Source organism: Haliotis rufescens, unplaced genomic scaffold (assembly GCF_023055435.1).
Source record: "Haliotis rufescens isolate VD_foot unplaced genomic scaffold, xgHalRufe1.0.p SCAF_8, whole genome shotgun sequence".
NCBI classification, from domain to species: Eukaryota; Metazoa; Mollusca; class Gastropoda; order Lepetellida; family Haliotidae; genus Haliotis; species Haliotis rufescens.
In genome coordinates, this window is record NW_025964372.1 from 22,441,980 (window position 1) to 22,461,692 (window position 19,713).

Here is a 19,713-nt window from a genome sequence, read left to right on the forward strand (position 1 = left end):
ATATTTTATTGCAACAATTACCGTATTTGACGTAATAAGCGTCCAGGGCGCTCTCAAAATTAGAAATAGGGGGCTCTTATTAGAATATTATTTTGTCGGAAAAAAAAGAGAGTTGAAAGATAAATTTCGTGGTTTATGCTGACAGCCTGAAACGTTTATATACGAGAGATATATTTTTCCAGAATTTAAGGGTGCATATAACACACGAGCGCGAATAAATAAGTATTGTGTACATTGATCAATCCAAAAGGGTGCTAATTGGGATTGCTCACGAGCGGGGTGCTTATTACGTCGAATACGGTAAATAAGAATGCATAAAACAAAATGCAAATCTCTGGTTTACACCTTTCATTGCAGGAATGTAATTCACACACTATTACGGTAGATCTTACCATCAGTGAAAAGAAAACTGACAAAAATTATCAAACTACTGTGGTCAAAGATACGAAAGAATGCTCATTTAAAGCATTTCTGCGTAGTTAAATCTTGTTTGAACTTTGTGAATGGAAACAGAAGTCTTCAACAAAAAGGAAAATAGAATTGGTTCTCATTTTTTCAATGTGCTTATGTATCAGTGTTTTGAAATGCATGCAGATGCACCACAAAATATTCTAATTCCTTTGAAAGCATTTATATAATATCATCTAAGCATGCTCAAGTACAGGTGAGGTGAGGTGAAATTGGGTTTTACGTCGCGTCCAAGATTATTGCACTTATATAGCGACGTGCATGCACGTGTATGTGTGTGTGTGGCTGCTTGTACTAGTCCGGACTGATGCCGATTTATAGTGCTAGCTCACTGAGATACCATGCAGCAGTTTAACATGAATACCCCACTCAGACACAGTATACTGACTCCGAGCCGACCAGTCCTTGTTTTAGCCCCTTAATGTCGAGCGCCAGACAGGGTAACAACAAGTACCATCTTTTAACGTCTTTTGGTATGACGCGGCCGGGGATCGAACCCCGGACCTTCCGCTCTCCGGGCGGACGCTCTACCCTCAAGTACAGGGAGGCTTGAGCAAACATTCATACCTACCAATCTTGAAGCAGATCTTTCAAATATAATATTATCTGTAAACTTGAGTTTTACAACCTACAAGTCTTGGTGAGAGAATTTCTATCTAATCTGTCTGTCCGTATCAAGAGTAGTTATTGAGCTATCAAAATAATACCATGGAATTGGGATTCGGAACTTTGTGAGTGAGTGAGTTCGATTTTACGCCGCTTTTAGCAATATTCCAGCAATATCAAGGCAGGGATACCAGAAATGGGCTTCACTCATTGAACCCATGTGGGAAATCGAACCTGTGTCTTCGGCGTGACAAGTAATCACTTTACCCACAAGGCTACCCGACAGCCCCTCGGAACTTTGTATTTCTAAGTAAAGTACACACCACTATGAACAGAGTCAAAATCAAACTTGTTGCCATGGAAACAAAAGGCACCACTTCATGATCTGTTTGATATATCTGCCAAGTTTTGTTGATATTGATCGTTTTTTTAGTTGTGCTCCGGGAACGAAATCCACCCAAGACGGATGGACAGACAGACAGACAGACAGACAAGGCGTTGACTGTATCCCCCCTGCATTATATGCCGGGGGGATAAAAATGAAATTAAAAATGCTTTACTTGTTTGCAACTTTTACGTACATTCCAAATATGTTGACATCAACCCTGAAAACAATTGTTTTTGTCTGATTACAGATTGATAAATAAAATCAGTAAAAACATAAAAATTATTAACAAATTTGTATGAATTCCATAGAAATCATATCAACAAAGATCATTAACGTTCAGTCATGTTCATGACAAAGGCACCGGTATATGGGGTTGAAAAACACCCGGGATTTAATAAAACAATACTATCTACAACAAACAAATCAAAACCTAACAGTAACATGACATGATATAAACAGAAATGAGAGCTTTTTTCATCTTGCAAAGTTCACCTATCATTTATGCACAATGTTTTTTTCCCAGAAACTTAAAATCACCTCAAGGTTAAAAAATTATGTAAATTTACAAAATATTATAAATTTACCAAATCATATTACCAGATATCTACAACAAACAAATCAAACGCTATCAGTAACATTACATTATATCAATGGAATAGCGTGATATGCTCATCCTAATAAGTTCCTTGAATTATGTACAATGATGCCTTTCATATTTTAGCATCCTGTGATAGTGCATTATTGATTTTCAAAACTTGCAATTGAAGACTTTCCAGTTTGTAGTTCACTGATGAGCATTGGACAACTTCTACATAAAAGAAACCGCAAAACAACACATTCCCTCAATCAACAAGACCTATCTCCACTGACCATGGTGCTTCTTCCAAGGTGCCATTGTGAAGTAATTCCAAGAAACCTGATTGGCTGTTGCTAGGGCCTGCTTGACCTTGACCTTGAGTATGGTTAAAGGCACTCATTGGGAGTGATGGCTGAATGTCAACGAGATCAGGAGACAGATTGTGTTCATAATCTGACATAGTTGATGAGGGACTCTGACTTGGGGTGGCCTGGAAAATGGAACATGAAAATTTGAATTCATTTTCCAAAACCATAGCACTATATTGTTTGTGTGAGATCAAACACAATACCTCACAGGCTTGTTGTAGTGAGTGAGTATGGTGCTGACAAACCTAGAAACATAATCGGGGCGAACCGGGATTCAAACCCACAATCATAGGTTTCTGGCCTGCCCAAGGGGCGCAACTCTGCACAGCGAATTGCGGCACCTAAGACGACTGGGCCATCCGTGCCACCCAGGCTTGTTGTAACCATCACCCTTGAATCAATATGTCGGCCTTGTGGTGTTGACGTGTCTATTTTTAGATTTATGTGATTTAAACTTGATGAGATCAAAAACATTTAATAAACACTCTAAAACCAAAACATTTTTGAACTAGACATAGGTGAATTTGATTGAAGTATGAGAACTTGTCGATGAAATATAATCTGGAAAGAAATCTGTCATAATCTGATCTGATGTCATCACCATGGTGGAGCCAAATCACTGACCTGGAATTCGAGATCACACGTTTCATACCAGTTATTACAAAAGGGTTTCTCACTCACAGGTGTGTAAAAAAATCTGAGCACTCATTGGTCTGAATACTCAGTGTTTTTCCTCATGCTGGAACATGGCCATGTCTTCATTTGTTCGTTAAAAAATATCAATCGCAAATTGGCCCGATGTATTCACGGGAATTGGTGCATTAAACATTTTGTTTCAGGCAATCTCATTAAAATCACATCTTAGTGCTCACTGCTGCTACACAAAGTTCTGATGACATTTCATTGCACATCATGTCAGAAGAACATTTTGTAAAACTTTGAACGACCCATGAAACGACTAACAGGAAGTCGACATTAGACAATCATTAGGCTATTGGTCAGCTATTGGTTACGCATTAGCGTAAGGGTTAAATGTTCAAATCAAACAAGCAGGATTCCATTTTAGACTATCTTTTACTAAGAAAGTTTCTTTTCTAATAAAACCACTTTGGTTCGTGAAATTGATAAGGGAACATCTCCCCATCTTTTGACTGGCGGTATGACCCATCAAAAACTGGATCAACTTACGATATTGTACAAACGAAGGACATATAGGTCAAGTTTCCGTTTGAACCTTTGAACACATAGTGAGGAGGTGATTCACTATGGTTTAATGAGGCTATGAACAATATTTCAGTTATATCGCAGAGTATCAGCTGACAGTGGGAGGAAATCCTAAGTGATGCAGAGGCCTTAGACGTTTACCATTTGGTGGAACCCACTAGCATGGATATGGTGCTGACAAACCTTGAAACACAATCGAGTGAGTGAGTGAGTGAGTGAGTGAGTGAGTGAGTGAGTGAGTGAATATGGTTTTACACCGGTTTCAGCAATTTTCCAGCAATATCACTGAATTTAATCAGGGCATTTTGACCTTTCTTGACGAGGTGATGCATCTAAATAATTAAAAGAATTTAATTCAAAATCCAAAGAGGTAATCAAATAAATAATTTGCTTTTATACTACTAATAATTACATTAATATCACTGATTCTGATCTGGAAAGAGTTTCATCCCTTGGTATCTCTGTACGTGTGTATGCTTATATATATAATCTGCATTTTAATTACATTTTTTTTAATTGTTTTTTTGTGTGGCATATTCTAGTTGTATCAAGACAGTGTGTATGTTTAATAATAGAATTTGTATAAAGGACTACAGTTCTGAAACTGTGGCTTGAAACTACAACTTGTACCTACCGACTCTGGACTAGTACACGGCACATGCATAGCAGCTGACCAGGTGGTCACGTTGCTACTGATGGTCGAAGTGGTTCCTGCTTGAGGCATTCCAAAATTGTTACAGAATTGCTGAACATCTTTCTGCAATTGAAGAAGAACTTAACATGTAGATGTAGTCAGTTTATATACAAATCTGTATCATTTAAGTAACAGGTTATTATGATCATAGTATATTTGGTTTAGGGACTGACGATCGTAAATTCTGGGTAGGGGTAAAATAAGTTTGTTCCAAATATTAAATAGCAGAAGAAATATCTTTGTGTCAGATGTAAAAAATATTAATTTAAAAAAAATTAAAAAAATTAATTATTTTTTTATATATTTTTTTTATTTTTCTATTTTTTTGGGTTGGACGTATTCGATAGAAAATTGTTTGAAGCGGTGTCCCCCAAAATATCTTGCAATCTAACATCTCAAACCAAGTGAGGATAAGACATATGAATGAACTTCTTTATTACAATTAGGAGCGACATTTCGGTGTAGGGTCTAACGTTGTTATCAAGCAAATGATGTTCAGAGTGTGGTTGACAAGCCTATTAAATTCAGGCACATCTCAAACCCTCCCTTCATCAGAATATTAAATGGTCAGTAACCTCTTCCATGAAGCGATCTTAGCGCTACGATGATTGTCACTCACATACTTTAACACAGACTTAAGACGGTCATAGAGCAGAGTTGCGTCCCCTGGGCATGCCAGCTACCTATGACCATGGGTTTGAATCCCACTTATGATTTGCTTTATCAGCACTATACCCGTGCTCGTGGGTAAAGTATTCAACGTCTGAGACTTGCATCACATCGGGCTTTCCTCCCACATGAAGCTGACATGCTGTGATATGATTGGAATACTGTTAAAGCAGGGTCAAACCCAACTCACTCACTCACACACATGCTCATATGTAAGTACATGTCAAATGGGAGAAGTATGTTTGCTGGCAAAATAAAAGAAATTTTGTTGACTGTCTGACACTTTCTCATAGTTACATATATTTTTACAAAAAACAAATTGAAAAAATGGTTTCTGAGTCTTATAAAAAAATTGTATTTATATATGCGTAAACATTGAAAAGAGGTTCTTAAAAACATTGTGGTAACTTATCAGCGCCTCTGTAGCCTCATGGCTCACTCACTAGGCAACAGATACAGAGGTTGAAAGTTTGATACAATGAAATATATGAAAGACATTAATTTTGTTGTTTGATTTTGCATCATTCCACATATTTCCGTATATAGATTGTTTTCAAATGCAAAACAAATGTCCAGCAAGGGCCATTCTATAGAATATCCCTCGGTCTGCAGGGATTTCATTAGAGTGAGTGAGTATGGTTTTATGCCGCTTTTAGCAATATTCCAGCAATATCACGGCGGGGGACACCAGAAATGGGCTTCACACATTGTACCCATGTCGGGAATCAAACCCAGGTCTTCGGCGTATCGAGCGAATGCTTAAACTAGGCTACCCGACCCCCACGATTTCATTAGAATATCCCTGAGACAGAGGGACTTTCTATAAAATATCCATAGGATAGAGGAATATTCTGGAGAAAGACCTTGCTGAAAGGTTAGGGACCAGTCATTAATTTAAATTTGTGCAGGATGGTTCAGGTTTTTGATGCAGTAATGAACTGAAAATATTGACCCTCCCTCATGCTTGTCATATTTTGGGATGACCCTCCCTGTGTCCAAGTACATTTTTATCATGATCCCCCCGGAATTGACAAAATGCAAAGATATATTTTCTCATGAACCTCCCCAAATATGTGTATTATTTTTTATGACCCTTCCCTAGAGTCTGTGATATGGTTTGGTGACCATGCTCTGATTTCATCTGACCCAACCATCTCACCCCCATTATAGATGACCGGTGCCTTATCCTGTGAAATGAAGGCCCCATAATACAAAAGGATTGTTATAAAACACTGCAAAAAGACTATCAATAGATTACATCAACCTTCCTCCATACCTGCAGGTGAGAGTTTGGGTTGTAGGTCGTCGGCTGGCTTGATGAAGCAGACAGAAACCGAGGGATGTTTCCGCCACTGCTGCTGGAGCTATCACTGCCCGAGAATCCGTTCTGATAGAACACTGTGGATGCCTGGTTAACGCTGTCCTGCATGGATGTGCTACTCCCAGGAGAATCGTCACATCGTCGCTTCTTGACCCTATTCGGCCCACCCCGGGATGTGTGTCGCCCTGGGCTCTGGCATGTTGACGTCACCGTCCAGATGTCCAAGTCGCCACCATCGCCACCGTAGGGGTTCTGAGGCTCACTGATGTTCATGCCACTGGAATTGAAAAGAGTTGTGTGTCACGCTGCCTTGAACAGTAGTTCAGCTATACCACAGCAGTTCATCTTAAGTTAACTGACTATAAAAATCAAGTTTCCACCCTTGCCGAACTAGGCTGGAATTTTGTAGCGTGACAACCCCACCAGTGGCTATTACATGTTATGTGCCTTCTATGTCCTTCCTATTGACCAATCAGATTTGACCTCTCATATTACTTGCATCTGGTTCAAACAAAATTTATCACAAATGCAAATAACCAGTTCTATTTTTGCCAATATTTCTTTTAATAAATTTGATCACCTTTTAGGGACTTGTCCTTTAATATGTGGGTGGGTGGGGGGGATGGGTTTGGGTGTGGGTGTGGTGGGGGGGTGGGGGTGTCATTAAAAAATGTCACATGAAATGGAGGGATGTTGGCAAAATATGATGCAGTGCTATAATTAATAAAAGACCAGTCCCTCAAGTCAGCAGCTCACCTGAAGCTGAGATCTAGACCCATGAGTGTGATCCAGCCTGGGTAGCCTGAGTTGTATTGCTGGTTCTTCTTCTCAACTGACACAGGAACAATGAAAGGTTTCAGTTCATGTGACACTTCATTTTCAGGGTATAGATTCAAGCAACCACAGTCAAAATCCATAAAAAATAACCCACTGTATTCTTGAGCACTAATCAGAAAGAAAATGGCCTATTATTTCTTTTCAGTAAATTTTGGGCTTGATTATTTTTATAAATAATCCCCAACAAGATCTAGAGGCTGTTAAACATGATAAAGAGGCTGTACAACACTACCTAGCGGCTGTACAACAAGACCTAGACTGTTCAACAAGACTTAGAGGCTGTAGAAGACCCAAAGACTTAACAATGAGACTTAGAGTTGTACACACCTTGAACTGTGTTGTATTTCTTGAATGATGCCTCACGATCTTTGTTGTGGGGGAAGAGAGTTTGTAACAAGGCTTCTCCGTTTTTCTTCTGGTTGATGAATGACCTCAAGATGTCCGCCAGACTGTTCTTTGAAAGATGTACCTCCGTTCGAGGTGGAGAAAACGTCACTGTGTCTGTAAACAACATTTGAACTTACATGACCTATTGTTAACAAAGACTGACTAATTCGATGACCAATCATGCTTGATGTCAATTCCCAAATATTATTGGGTATTTAATCCGAATCTTGAAATTTTCCTACCCTGTCTGTACCAAAAACTTTTGAGACTATTAGCCTGATTTTGGCATCACTTTCAATAGATTTCAGTGTTAATATATGGACTATTATTATCATGATTACTAAATTAAATGCTATTCGAATTGGGCATCAAAATTGAGGCTAAAGTTGTTGAATGCTCACCAAACTGACATGCCTGAAAAATAACTGACCCCAAAATATTTTGTTCGTCTGTTGTTTAAAGCTGCACTCAGCATATTCCAGCTATATGTGGCGGCCTATAAATAATTGAGCCTGGACCAGACAATCCAGTGATTGATATTGTGAGCTACGGTCCACACCATTGGGGTACAATGATAGAGCTCACAAACCCCACATACATAATACTCGAGAAAGTCTATTAAGACAAGGAAAAAACTTACCTGAACAAACGAACTATATATAGACATATACGTAATAAGATATATGTAAGCCATTAGCCATTAAAATATCAGTGTGCAGAATTGTAGAAACATATTCCAGAATGAAAGAACATGTTTACCGTATTTTCTTGAGTATAATGCGCACCCCCCTCTAGCGGATTCAGTATTTTGGAGAAAAAAAATTTGAACGTCAAACACAGAAAAAAATTACACCGTAGATCTACCCCTTCAGCGAAAATAAGTTACATACATAAGTCCAGATATATAAAGAACACTTTTTATAGCCAGACAGTGTAATTACATGATTAATTTGCGTTCTTCAGTATGGATTTGTTGACATGGTATTTCCGGTGTTACGTGCCCAGGGTAATATCTTTCCATGGGGAAAAAAGCATCAAAACTCATAATTTCATGTATAATGCACACCCCCTTCTACACAGCTGTGTTTTTTGGAAAAAAAGTGAGCACTATACTCAAGAAAATACGGTATTACCAAAAAACAAAGAAAAGAAATTAGATAAGTATTGTATTTCTGTGTTCAAGTCGTACAATGGTTTGGGCAAAGACCCCTGTTATTTGTTTGTTGTTTAAAACTGCACTCAGAGACATTCTAGCTATATGACAGCGGTCAGGAAATAATAAAATCTGGAGCAGATAATCCAGTGACAAACATCAATTGGGATACGATGACATGCATCAATCAAGTCAACAAGCCTGACAACCCAATCCTGTTAGTCGCCTTTTCCGACAAGCATGGGTTGCTGAAGACCAATTCTACCCCGGATCTTTGGTGTATATAGAAGTAGAGTCAAAGCTAACCTTCATATTTGAGGGCCACAACAATTCCTCCTGTGACTCCTTGATGGTCGCCGTTCACACACGACTCGGAGAATCGGATGAGGAAGGTCCCGTGTCTCTGGTTCATCAACTTCTTCCGTACACTGGTCTTGCTCACAAAACCCTTGATTTTACTGCAACATATTGGCAAACTGGTCAAACATTTGGATTTTGCATGTTAGCTAGAAGTCTTTAAAATTCTCAACTACTCGAGGCAAGGGAGTTTACTGACTATAAAAGTCCAGTTTCCATCCTTGCTAAATTAGGCAGGATTTACTAGGTTCAATTGTAGCGCCGCCAGTGGCTATTACAAGTTATGTCCCTCCTATTGACCAATCAGATTCCACCTCTCATGTCACTTGCATTTGTTTGCCCAGTCAAGACGGTCCAATTGATAATCAAGATTTATATTGTGATAAAACGGGCCTTACTTCGCGAAGTGCACGAAACCATGTGAGCACCTTGATTAAAAACATGAAAAGATTTGGAAAATATATGTTGATGTTAAATTGACGGTACACATGCTTTGCAAATCCTGCAGTCGACCGAAATCTAAACGTCTAACCGAATGTTGATTTCGTTATGCGATTTTGGTTGGACTATGCATCGACTCATTAGTCCAGCCAGAACATTACTCCATAATTACAGCCTAGTTCGGCAAGGGTGGAAACTGGATTTTTATTGTCAGTTAACTCCCTTGCCTCGGTAACTTCAAATTCGAAAAAAAGATTCAACTTCATGTTCCTGTGAAGACTTTTTATGAATGTTCAAAGAGTGTCAAAGGGCAAGAAGCTCACCTTACTGAATTCAAAACTGACTTCAAACTTAAAAAACCGACAACGATAAATTAGTATATTGGAAATCGGTTTCAAGTCTCCAAAATGAAAGCTAATTTTATTGTAGGGGTGAGAGGGTTGCCAAAAAATCTCTAGGAGAGGGTCATACAAAACAAGCATGAAATACTCACATCCCTTACCAATATGTCCGGTTTTGTGCAAGGCAAGAGTATCTTGTATGTTTTACAAGATTTGCTCTGGAAATGAGCACTACCACCATTTTCAGTCTAAGTCAAAGTCGTTGCTATGGAAACTTCAAAAATCCCAAACCAGTTCACCACTAGACCTATCTATTTGCAAAGATTGGTTAAGATATCTCTCGGGGTTTTTGAGTTCTGCTTGGGAAACAAAACGTTACGGACGGATGGATGGATAGCACCAATTCCTATATGGGTATAATAATACTCATATTTGGAGAAGGTCATGAAAAACTGGGCATCTTACGCTAAAATATAAAGTGCTTTTGCATTTTGTCTTTTCAGGGAACGGCATTGAAAAAAATGTCCAAGGACATGGGGAGGGTCAACCCTAAATACAAGCAGCAGGGGAGGGTCACAATTACGGTAGCAGTACATTACAGCACAGTGCAACCTCTGACCCACTCACTCCTGTAATAAATGACTGATCTCTCAGTTTTGTATTTTAACAATGGTTATAAACAGTTTGTGTTTTCAGATTTGCAGGTGTTATTGAGTACTGTAAATCTGGAAAGATTTGCGAACAGCAAAGTACTGTGAAAAACATAACAGGCACACACTCATTAGTAACTGATGCTCGTGTCTCCCAAACCCAGAGAATAAATTGAAAAAGGAGTCCAACTCAAATCTAGAATGATATGGCAAGTCTCGATTGCCTCACCTATAGGCGATTAAGGATTGTTCTGGGCTCCATTTGGATTTTAATGTTTTAATTTTGTAGATATATATTTTTAAATAACATAAATATATTTCTGGGACTAAATGTCAGTCTTACTTGACGTTAATGCTGTTGGTTACAAAGATCTTTTCTGGGCATTGAATTAAGAAACAACGCGCCCCGAGTGGTTTATTCTCCCTGCAGAGTTATATGGTCCGATAAACAAGGACCACAAGTCATTTATTTCTAAAATGAGATATCAACATTGAAGGACGTTGATAAAATGTACAAGCTTTATAAAAAGTTACCTGTATAGACTCCCTGAATAGAATCCGACCTCTGCAATGTCGAACAAGTCCATTTTATAAACAGGTGGGTTAAGTTTGGTATTTCTCGCATAATCTCACAACCCTCACGTCGATTATCTGTACCTCTTCTCCCAATACCGATTGTCATATCTCTCCCACTTTTGGATGCGTTTGTTCTATGGGGAACAACTTACTAGACACTTCCCTCTCAAAATTAACATCGATTATATAAAACGTAATCAAGTTGCGAGTGCATATTTGAATCGCCAGAAATGACGTCACGAGGGAACAATGTTTTATTGTGAAACAAACCACGCTCCGTTCTTCATTGTTCTTTGCAATTTATCACATAGCTATCTTATTTTACCCAATAACACCAGAAATGTGAAAACTCCTCATGCAACAAGTGTATCCTGTTCGTACCCATCCTTCCAGGGTTCCAGGAGAAACTTCTCTATGAGGTTGATGACAGCTTGGAACCACTTCCAGAAGGAGAATTCCACATTCTTATCTTTGTTGATGTTCATCTTACTCTGCAATACAAGGACATCTTATCAGGCATCACGTCTCCATGGCAACTAACCAGGAACTGTATAGTCAGGGGATTCTACGCCAACTGCCCCTGACATGGAATTTGGGAAACATCTTTATTTTGTTCAAACTTAGAATTTTTTAAATTTCATATTTTTAACCCTGTATTCTGAGAATGCACTCAATGCAATAATATAAAACTAAATATTAAGTAGACTTCCTGTTTACTGGTCCTGAATTCAGTGAAATTCAGTGAAATTTAGTTACTGTATTCGACATAATAAGCGCCCTGGGTGCTCTCAAAATTAGAAATAGGGGGCTCTTATTAGAATATTACTTTGGTGGAAAAAAGAGTTGAAAGATAAATTTTGTGGTTTATGCTGACAGTCTGAACTGTGTACGACAGATACATTTTTCCAGAATATAATGCCCATAATTAAGGGTGCATATAACACAGAGTGCGTATTATACACGAATAAATAAGTCTTGTGTACATTGATAAATCGGAAGGGGGGCTAATTGGGATTGTTCACTAGCCAATATATTAGCAAATATCACAGTGGGCGCTTATTACGTCGAATACGGCATTAGTTATTACATGAATTTATAATTCCAATTTGAGAATTTGTACTAAGATTTGTTGCAGACTTGAAGCTGGATATTGGTCTCTGAGCAGGTCTAGATAAATACCCGACAAGAGTAACAAAACTTTGAAAAGATATTGAAAGACTACCAAAATACAATGCCAATTACAAACAATCTTAAGGAGTTAAAATAGGGTTGTCATGATTTTATTCTATTACTTTTTATGGAAATATTTTATGTGTATCTGAATTGCTCCCTGTATAAAACAAGGTGATGTAAGTACAGTATATCCTAGGAACAGATACCCACACAACGGATGTACACCAAACAATGCATAGCAACAATCAGTGAAATAGTAACAGCTGATGTAAGATAGAATTCAGATGAAGTTGACACAGAAAGTGAAAGAGCACATCATTCAACAAGTTTTAGAAAGATTGTATACATCGTCAATACTGAGAAAAGGTTTTGAAAATACAATGTTCCGCCAATATCTTTGAATACATGTGACCATTTTGCAATGTGTATTTTAGTCAGATGATGAAATGAGTATGTTTTTAATGAAATCAAATGACCACTATTAAATGAAATGAACTTCGTTCGAACCTTGCCTGATTCTGACACAATGTATAGAACACATGGTCGCAAGACTACGACACATGCAGCTGAGAAATATTGTTGATGGAATCTAAGCACGAGTTGGTTTCCCTCTCACATCAACATGGCTGTGTCTGGGTTAGGTTGTTATGAATCTATAGGTTATTATCTATCTATCTATCTATCTATCTATCTATCTATCTATCTATCTATCTATCTAAATTAGGAATCTAACTGTCAGAGCAAGAAGGTAACTCGGATACTGGGGACCTATTCTGACCTCAAATCTCCACAGGGAGACAAGCATGGGATACTGGGGAATGGGGACCTATTCTAACCTCAAATCTCCACAGGGGGACAAGCATGGGATACTGGGGAATGGGGACCTATTCTAACCTCAAATCTCCACAGGGGGACAAGCATGGGATACTGGGGAATGGGGACCTATTCTAACCTCAAATCTCCACAGGGGGACAAGCATGGGATACTGGGGAATGGGGACCTATTCTAACCTCAAATCTCCACAGGGGGACAAGCATGGGATACTGAGGACCTATTCTGACCTCAAATCTCCACAGGGAGACAAGCAAGGGGTACTGGGGACCTATTCTGACCTCAAATCTCCAAGGGGAGACAAGCATGGGATACTGGGGACCTATTCTGACCTCAAATCTCCAAGGGGAGACAAGCAAGGGGTACTGGGGACCTATTCTGACCTCAAATCTCCAAGGGGAGACAAGCATGGGATACTGGGGACCTATTCTGACCTCAAATCTCCACAGGGAGACAAGCATGGGATACTGAGGACCTATTCTGACCTCAAATCTCCACAGGGAGACAAGCAAGGGGTACTGGGGACCTATTCTGACCTCAAATCTCCACAGGGAGACAAGCAAGGGGTACTGGGGACCTATTCTGACCTCAAATCTCCAAGGGGAGACAAGCATGGGATACTGGGGACCTATTCTGACCTCAAATCTCCACAGTGAGACAAGCGTGGGATACTGAGGACCTATTCTAACCTCAAACTTCCCCAGGGAGACAAGCAAGGGATACTGAGGACCTATTCTAACCTCAAACTTCCCCAGGGAGACAAGCAAGGGGTACTGGGGACCTATTCTAACCTCAAATCTCCACAGGGAGACAAGCATTGGATACTGGGGACCTATTCTGACCTCAAATCTCCACAGGGAGACAAGCATGGGATACTGGGGACCTATTCTGACCTCAAAAATCCACAGGGAGACAAGCAAGGGGTACTGGGGACCTATTCTGACCTCAAATCTCCATGGGGAGACAAGCAAGGGGTACTGGGGAATGGGGACCTATTCTGACCTCAAACTTCCCCAGGGAGACAAGCAAGGGGTACTGGGGACCTATTCTGACCTCAAATCTCCACGGGAAGACAAGCAAGGGGTACTGGGGAATGGGGACCTATTCTGACCTCAAACTTCCCCAGGGAGACAAGCAAGGGGTACTGGGGACCTATTCTGAACTCAAATCTCCAAGGGGAGACTAGCAAGGGGTACTGGGGACCTATTCTGACCTCAAATCTCCACGGGAAGACAAGCAAGGGGTACTGGGGAATGGGGACCTATTCTGACCTCAAAATTCCCCAGGGAGACAAGCAAGGGGTACTGGGGAATGGGGACCTATTCTGACCTCAAATCTCCACGGGAAGACAAGCAAGGGGTACTGGGGAATGGGGACCTATTCTGACCTCAAACTTCCCCAGGGAGACAAGCAAGGGGTACTGGGGACCTATTCTGACCTCAAATCTCCACGGGGAGACTAGCAAGGGGTACTGGGGACCTATTCTGACCTCAAATCTCCACGGGAAGACAAGCAAGGGGTACTGGGGAATGGGGACCTATTCTGACCTCAAACTTCCCCAGTTTATTCATATACTTTGTGGTCAATATTCTATGATCATTCTGAAATTTAATTCATACTATCAATGTGGATAATGTTTTTATATTGTGAATCTGTGTGCTACAAGTGAGAACTATATTGCTGTTTGGCGACCTGCTAGTGTTGCATGAATCATGCTACAGCAGAATTTAAGTGATGCGACACAATCATGTTGAACACAATGACAGCTGATTAAATTTGGAACAGATGATTTGGCCGACTGTGTGGTGTCAGGCCCTGATAGCAGGGGATATTGCTCAAGTTTTCAGTCAATGGTTTGCCTGGTCCAGACTCAATCAGTTCCAGGTTGCTGTGGATATACCTGGACTATTCCTGTCTTCTAAATTAAATGGCACCCATTCACTCACAACAACTCTGAATTGCTTATAAGCTTTGACATAATATTAAGTAGGTATTGTGAAGTGATGTGATGTGATGTGATGTGATGTGATGTGATGTGATGCGAATTGATGCCAATTGATGTGATGTGATGTGATGCAATGCGATGCTAAGCGATGTGATGTGATGTGATGCAATGCGATGGGATGGGATGTGATGGGATGTGATGGGATGCGATGCGATGCGATGGGATGTGAGGCGAGGGTGAGGTGAGGTGAGGTGAGGAAAAAGGGTTTAATGTCGTGTTTATAGATTATCATGATTATTGCACTTATATGCTTCTGGTAGTCCAGACTAATGCCGGTTTTATAGTGATAGCCAACTGAGATACTATGCCGCAGTTTAACATTAATACCCCACTCAGACACAGTATACTGACTCAAAGCCGACCAGTCCTTGTTTTAGCCCCTTACTGCCAAGTACTAGGCAGGGTAACAACAAGTACCATCTTTCTAACATCTTTAAGAATGATGTGGCCGTGGATCGAACCACCAACCTTCCACTCTCCGGGATGGCTTCACAAGGTCTTTACAAAGAGTGGATGAAGGAATGCTGCTGAACACAACAGTCAGCAATATTCCAGCAACATCACAGCTGCCTGCATATCATCCAATCTTGGCAAGGCAAACCAGTGATTGATAGTATGAGCAAAGAGATCAAAACATCAGGGTAAAAGGAACCTATGTACAATGAACCAGGTGGCCACCTATTCTATTTCTCAGTGTCACCTCTTCCAACAAGCATGGATTATTTGGGACCTGTTCTACCCAGAATTCCCAAAAGAAAACCCGCAGAGAGTAACCAAACAATGGAATCTGTACACACATTAAACAGAAACTGCCACAACAATTATAAAAAAGACACAAATCCAACAAAGTGTGCATAATGATAACAACCCACCATATTTTCCGCATGGAGGCCGCAGCAAACCAAATGTGTACACACCCAGTTTGTTGCAGTCTGCATGTTATACTGTGTTTGGTTCCATTGGGGCGGTTGGGTAGCCTAGTGGTTAAAGCATTCGCTCGTCATGCCGAAGACCCGGGTTCGATTCCCTACATGGGTACAATGTGTGAAGCCCATTTCTGGTGTCCCCCGCCGTGATATTGCTGGAATATTGCTAAAAGCGGCGTAAAACCAAACTCACTCACTCACTCACTCCATTGAAAATGTGGTGGGTTTTAATCATTCCGATGCACATCTAATGGGGATTGTGTCTTGTTTGTAATTTGTGTGGCTATTCCTAATTAAAATGTGTACATATTTCATAGTTTGGTTACTCTCTGCTGGTTTTCATTAGTAGGGCGGCATAGGGACGTGACACTCAGAATTTCTTCACCGAAATGGCACCGCTTCATACAATGTTAGAGAGTTTAATCTAACATATTCAGCCTGATTTATTAGTAGCAGAGAATATAAAACATGGTTAAAACACTTAACAATTGGCTCTCAGGCAGTGACTTTTGTAAAATTTGTATTTAGTAATATTGAAAAATAGATCCTAGAGCAATGACATTGAAGAAGACTAAGCTCCTAGGTCTGAGGCCCATTTCTAAAGTTACAATGTAATTGGCGTCATGTGATAAATTGAAACATTTAGTTTTTCTAACATGGGTCATCATTTACTCATTTTGACTGATATGAATCTTAAATCAGAAAAATTACAATGGTGTTGGAACAACTTGCTATAACTGCCAAATTGCTCCAGCTTGGTGTTTCTTTCAACAGATTTGTGTTTTTTCAATATCTGTGCAGCCCGAATCTGTTTCAGTCATAAAATGTCAGGAGCTTTCACTAAAACTTTACTGAGGGAGCATGGTGTCTAAATAAAATTTAGGCATATTTTCAACCAGAACATCATCAGATGCAGCAGATTCTGATTTTATGATCCAATGACTTAACAACAGAAATCACAGATTGATTTTGTGATCCAATGACTTAACGACAAAAATCACAGATTGATTATGTGATTCCACATTTAATTACCATATATCCACTTACTCCACATTAATTACCATATATCCACTTACTCCACATTAATTACCACATATCCAATTACTCCACATTAATTACCACATATCCACATTAATTACCACATATCCAATTACTCAACATTAGTTACCCTATATCTAATTACTCCACATTAATTACCACATATCCAATTACTCCACATTAATTACCACATATCTAATTACTCTACATTAATTACCACATATCCAATTACTCAACATTAATTACCCTATATCTAATTACTTCACATTAATTACCACATATCCAATTACTCCACATTAATTACCACATATCTAATTACTCTACATTAATTACCACATATCTAATTACTCTACATTAATTACCACATATCCAATTACTCCACATTAATTACCATATATCCACTTACTCCACATTATTACCACATATGCAGTGACCCTACAATAGAAATCACATTGTATTTACTATAGAAACTATGCGCAACAAAAAGCAAAAGAGGTAAACAAATCTGATGCTACAATTCAACAAATCAGTGACAATCTGTGTCACCAGACATGTTCTCGATTCCAGTAGATCTTGAACATAGTTGTTTTTGTAATAATTTGATGTGTTGCTTTACAATGGCACCCCATAACACAATAGCCTCTTGACCAATTTCCAGACCAAAAAGTAAATAATCTTCATAAGAGCCAATTAAAAAGCATTTTCTTGTGCATTTTACAGGTCTTTTTACAGTACACACAGCAGTGTGGAAAGGGGATGTAACTACCAAGTAACAGAAAAGGAGGGTATTACCAAACTGTACTTAGTCGGATAACAGGTTTTATTTTCATATGACTGGCTATTGCAGATAGGCCCAGAAAAAGTGCGTGAGTGAGTGAGTGAGTTAGGTTGAACAGTACTCCAGTTATACCACGGCGTGTCAGCTTAATGTGGAAGGAAAGCCTGTGGTCTTAGGCGTTTACCACTTTGGTGAAACCCATGAGCACTGGTATGGTGCCGACAATCCTTGAAAAATACTGGCTATTGCAGATAGGCCCAGAAAAAGTGAGTGAGTGAGTGAGTGAGTTAGGTTGAACAGTACTCCAGTTATACCACGGCGTGTCAGCTTAATGTGGAAGGAAAGCCTGTGGTCTTAGGCGTTTACCACTTTGGTGAAACCCATGAGCACTGGTATGGTGCCGACAATCCTTGAAAAATACTCGGGGTGAACCAGGATTCGAAACTACAAGGTTTCAAAGGTTTGTGGTATGCCTAAGGGACGCAACTCTGCATTTGAGGCTCCTTATCCCCCTACAAAAAGTAACTAGAAGCCTTAATTCAGGAGAGAAACTATGAGAATGAGAATTCAAAGGCAAAAACTTCATTTAGAACTGTTAATGTAAGCCAGAGGTTCACAGTGTTAAAACTATTACTCATCAGTGAATTCAATGAAAGTCTCTGTAACTTGTGAGACAAGATGGCAAAACAGAAAGCAGAAAACTATTTTATTTTACGAAGAATAATACCAATACCTACATAACTATTTGAATTAGCATTTAATTTGTTCCCTGTCTGCTCATCATGACGAAGGCCCGGGTTTGACTCCCCACATTCAACATGTGAAACCCATTTGTAGTGTCCCCAACATCATATTGATGCAATATTGCTAAAATCGGTGTATAATACACTTTCACTCACTCACCCTTTTATGTTGATACTATGTTTGTTTGTGTCATACATTAAATATTAATTTAAACATATTTTTTTCAAATTAAAAAAAAAAAATCAAATTGAAACTTCATCCACTGATGTCAAGAAGCAGCTCGTTAATCGCGTACAAGTCATAACTATTGAAAATACAATGTGTGTGAAATCTAAACATTTGTAACAGGAATACAAGAAGTTCATTTATTAGTCAAATGTTCCCAATTTTGTATCATGAAATGTAGCATCAGATTTGTTACTAAGACAACAGCAAGATACTCGCCATAAGGTGACTTACAGATAGACTCACCACGCAGAACTGAGAGAAGGTGACGGTTGGTCCCTGGCCTGGGCTGGTCTTCTTGATTGACTTCCCTGCAACACACACACAATACACAGGACGTTAGCCATGCACGTTCCTTGAGGCAAAGTCTATGGCCAATCAGAAACTTTGTACCTATTCTCAATTATAACAACACCAAATATGGGACATCAGACAGACACATTCAATGAGGTCATGTCTATGCCTAATTAGAAACCATGAAACCTTTCTTGACTTTGGCCACATCAAATAAGGGACATCTGATACACTTTGAGAGCAGCTGTCTGTGACCAATCAGAAAATGGGTAACTATTCTCAATCATAACAATACCAAATATGGAACATCAGACAGGTCATGTCTGTGACCAATCAGAAAATGGTTAACTATTCTCAATCATAACAATACCAAATATGGAACATCAGACAGGTCATGTCTATGGCCAATCAGAAAATGGGTAACTATTCTCAATCATAACAACACCAAATATGGAACATCAGACAGGTCATGTCTATGGCCAATCAGAAAATGGGAAACTATTCTCAATCATGACAATTCCAAATATGGAACATCAGACAGGTCATGTCTATGGCCAATAAGAAAACTGGGAACTATTCTCAATCATAACAATACCAAATATGGAACATCAGACAGGTCATGTCTTTGGCCAATCAGAAAAC

The 19,713-nt window shown here is 39.4% G+C and overlaps 1 protein-coding gene across 4 annotated transcripts in view; it reads right to left on the reverse strand.

The window, feature by feature from the left end:
* Nucleotides 1-564: 564 nt before the first annotated feature.
* LOC124139325 (signal transducer and activator of transcription 5B-like) overlaps nucleotides 565-19,713 on the reverse strand; it is a 78,699-nt gene continuing 59,550 nt past the window's right edge. For 2 of the 4 annotated variants that reach the window (XM_048388924.1, XM_048388925.1), the window contains exons 14-21: nucleotides 19,012-19,088; nucleotides 11,439-11,548; nucleotides 8,999-9,150; nucleotides 7,480-7,653; nucleotides 7,072-7,147; nucleotides 6,271-6,592; nucleotides 4,266-4,388; nucleotides 565-2,529 (exon numbers count right to left, since the gene is read on the reverse strand). In XM_048388924.1, the coding sequence (XP_048244881.1) occupies nucleotides 2,305-2,529; nucleotides 4,266-4,388; nucleotides 6,271-6,592; nucleotides 7,072-7,147; nucleotides 7,480-7,653; nucleotides 8,999-9,150; nucleotides 11,439-11,548; nucleotides 19,012-19,088 (1,259 nt within the window). In that variant the 3' untranslated portion in view covers nucleotides 565-2,304. The remainder of the gene's footprint in view (nucleotides 2,530-4,265; nucleotides 4,389-6,270; nucleotides 6,593-7,071; nucleotides 7,148-7,479; nucleotides 7,654-8,998; nucleotides 9,151-11,438; nucleotides 11,549-19,011; nucleotides 19,089-19,713) is intronic. The other 2 variants (XM_048388926.1, XM_048388927.1) reach the window with 2 other exon arrangements.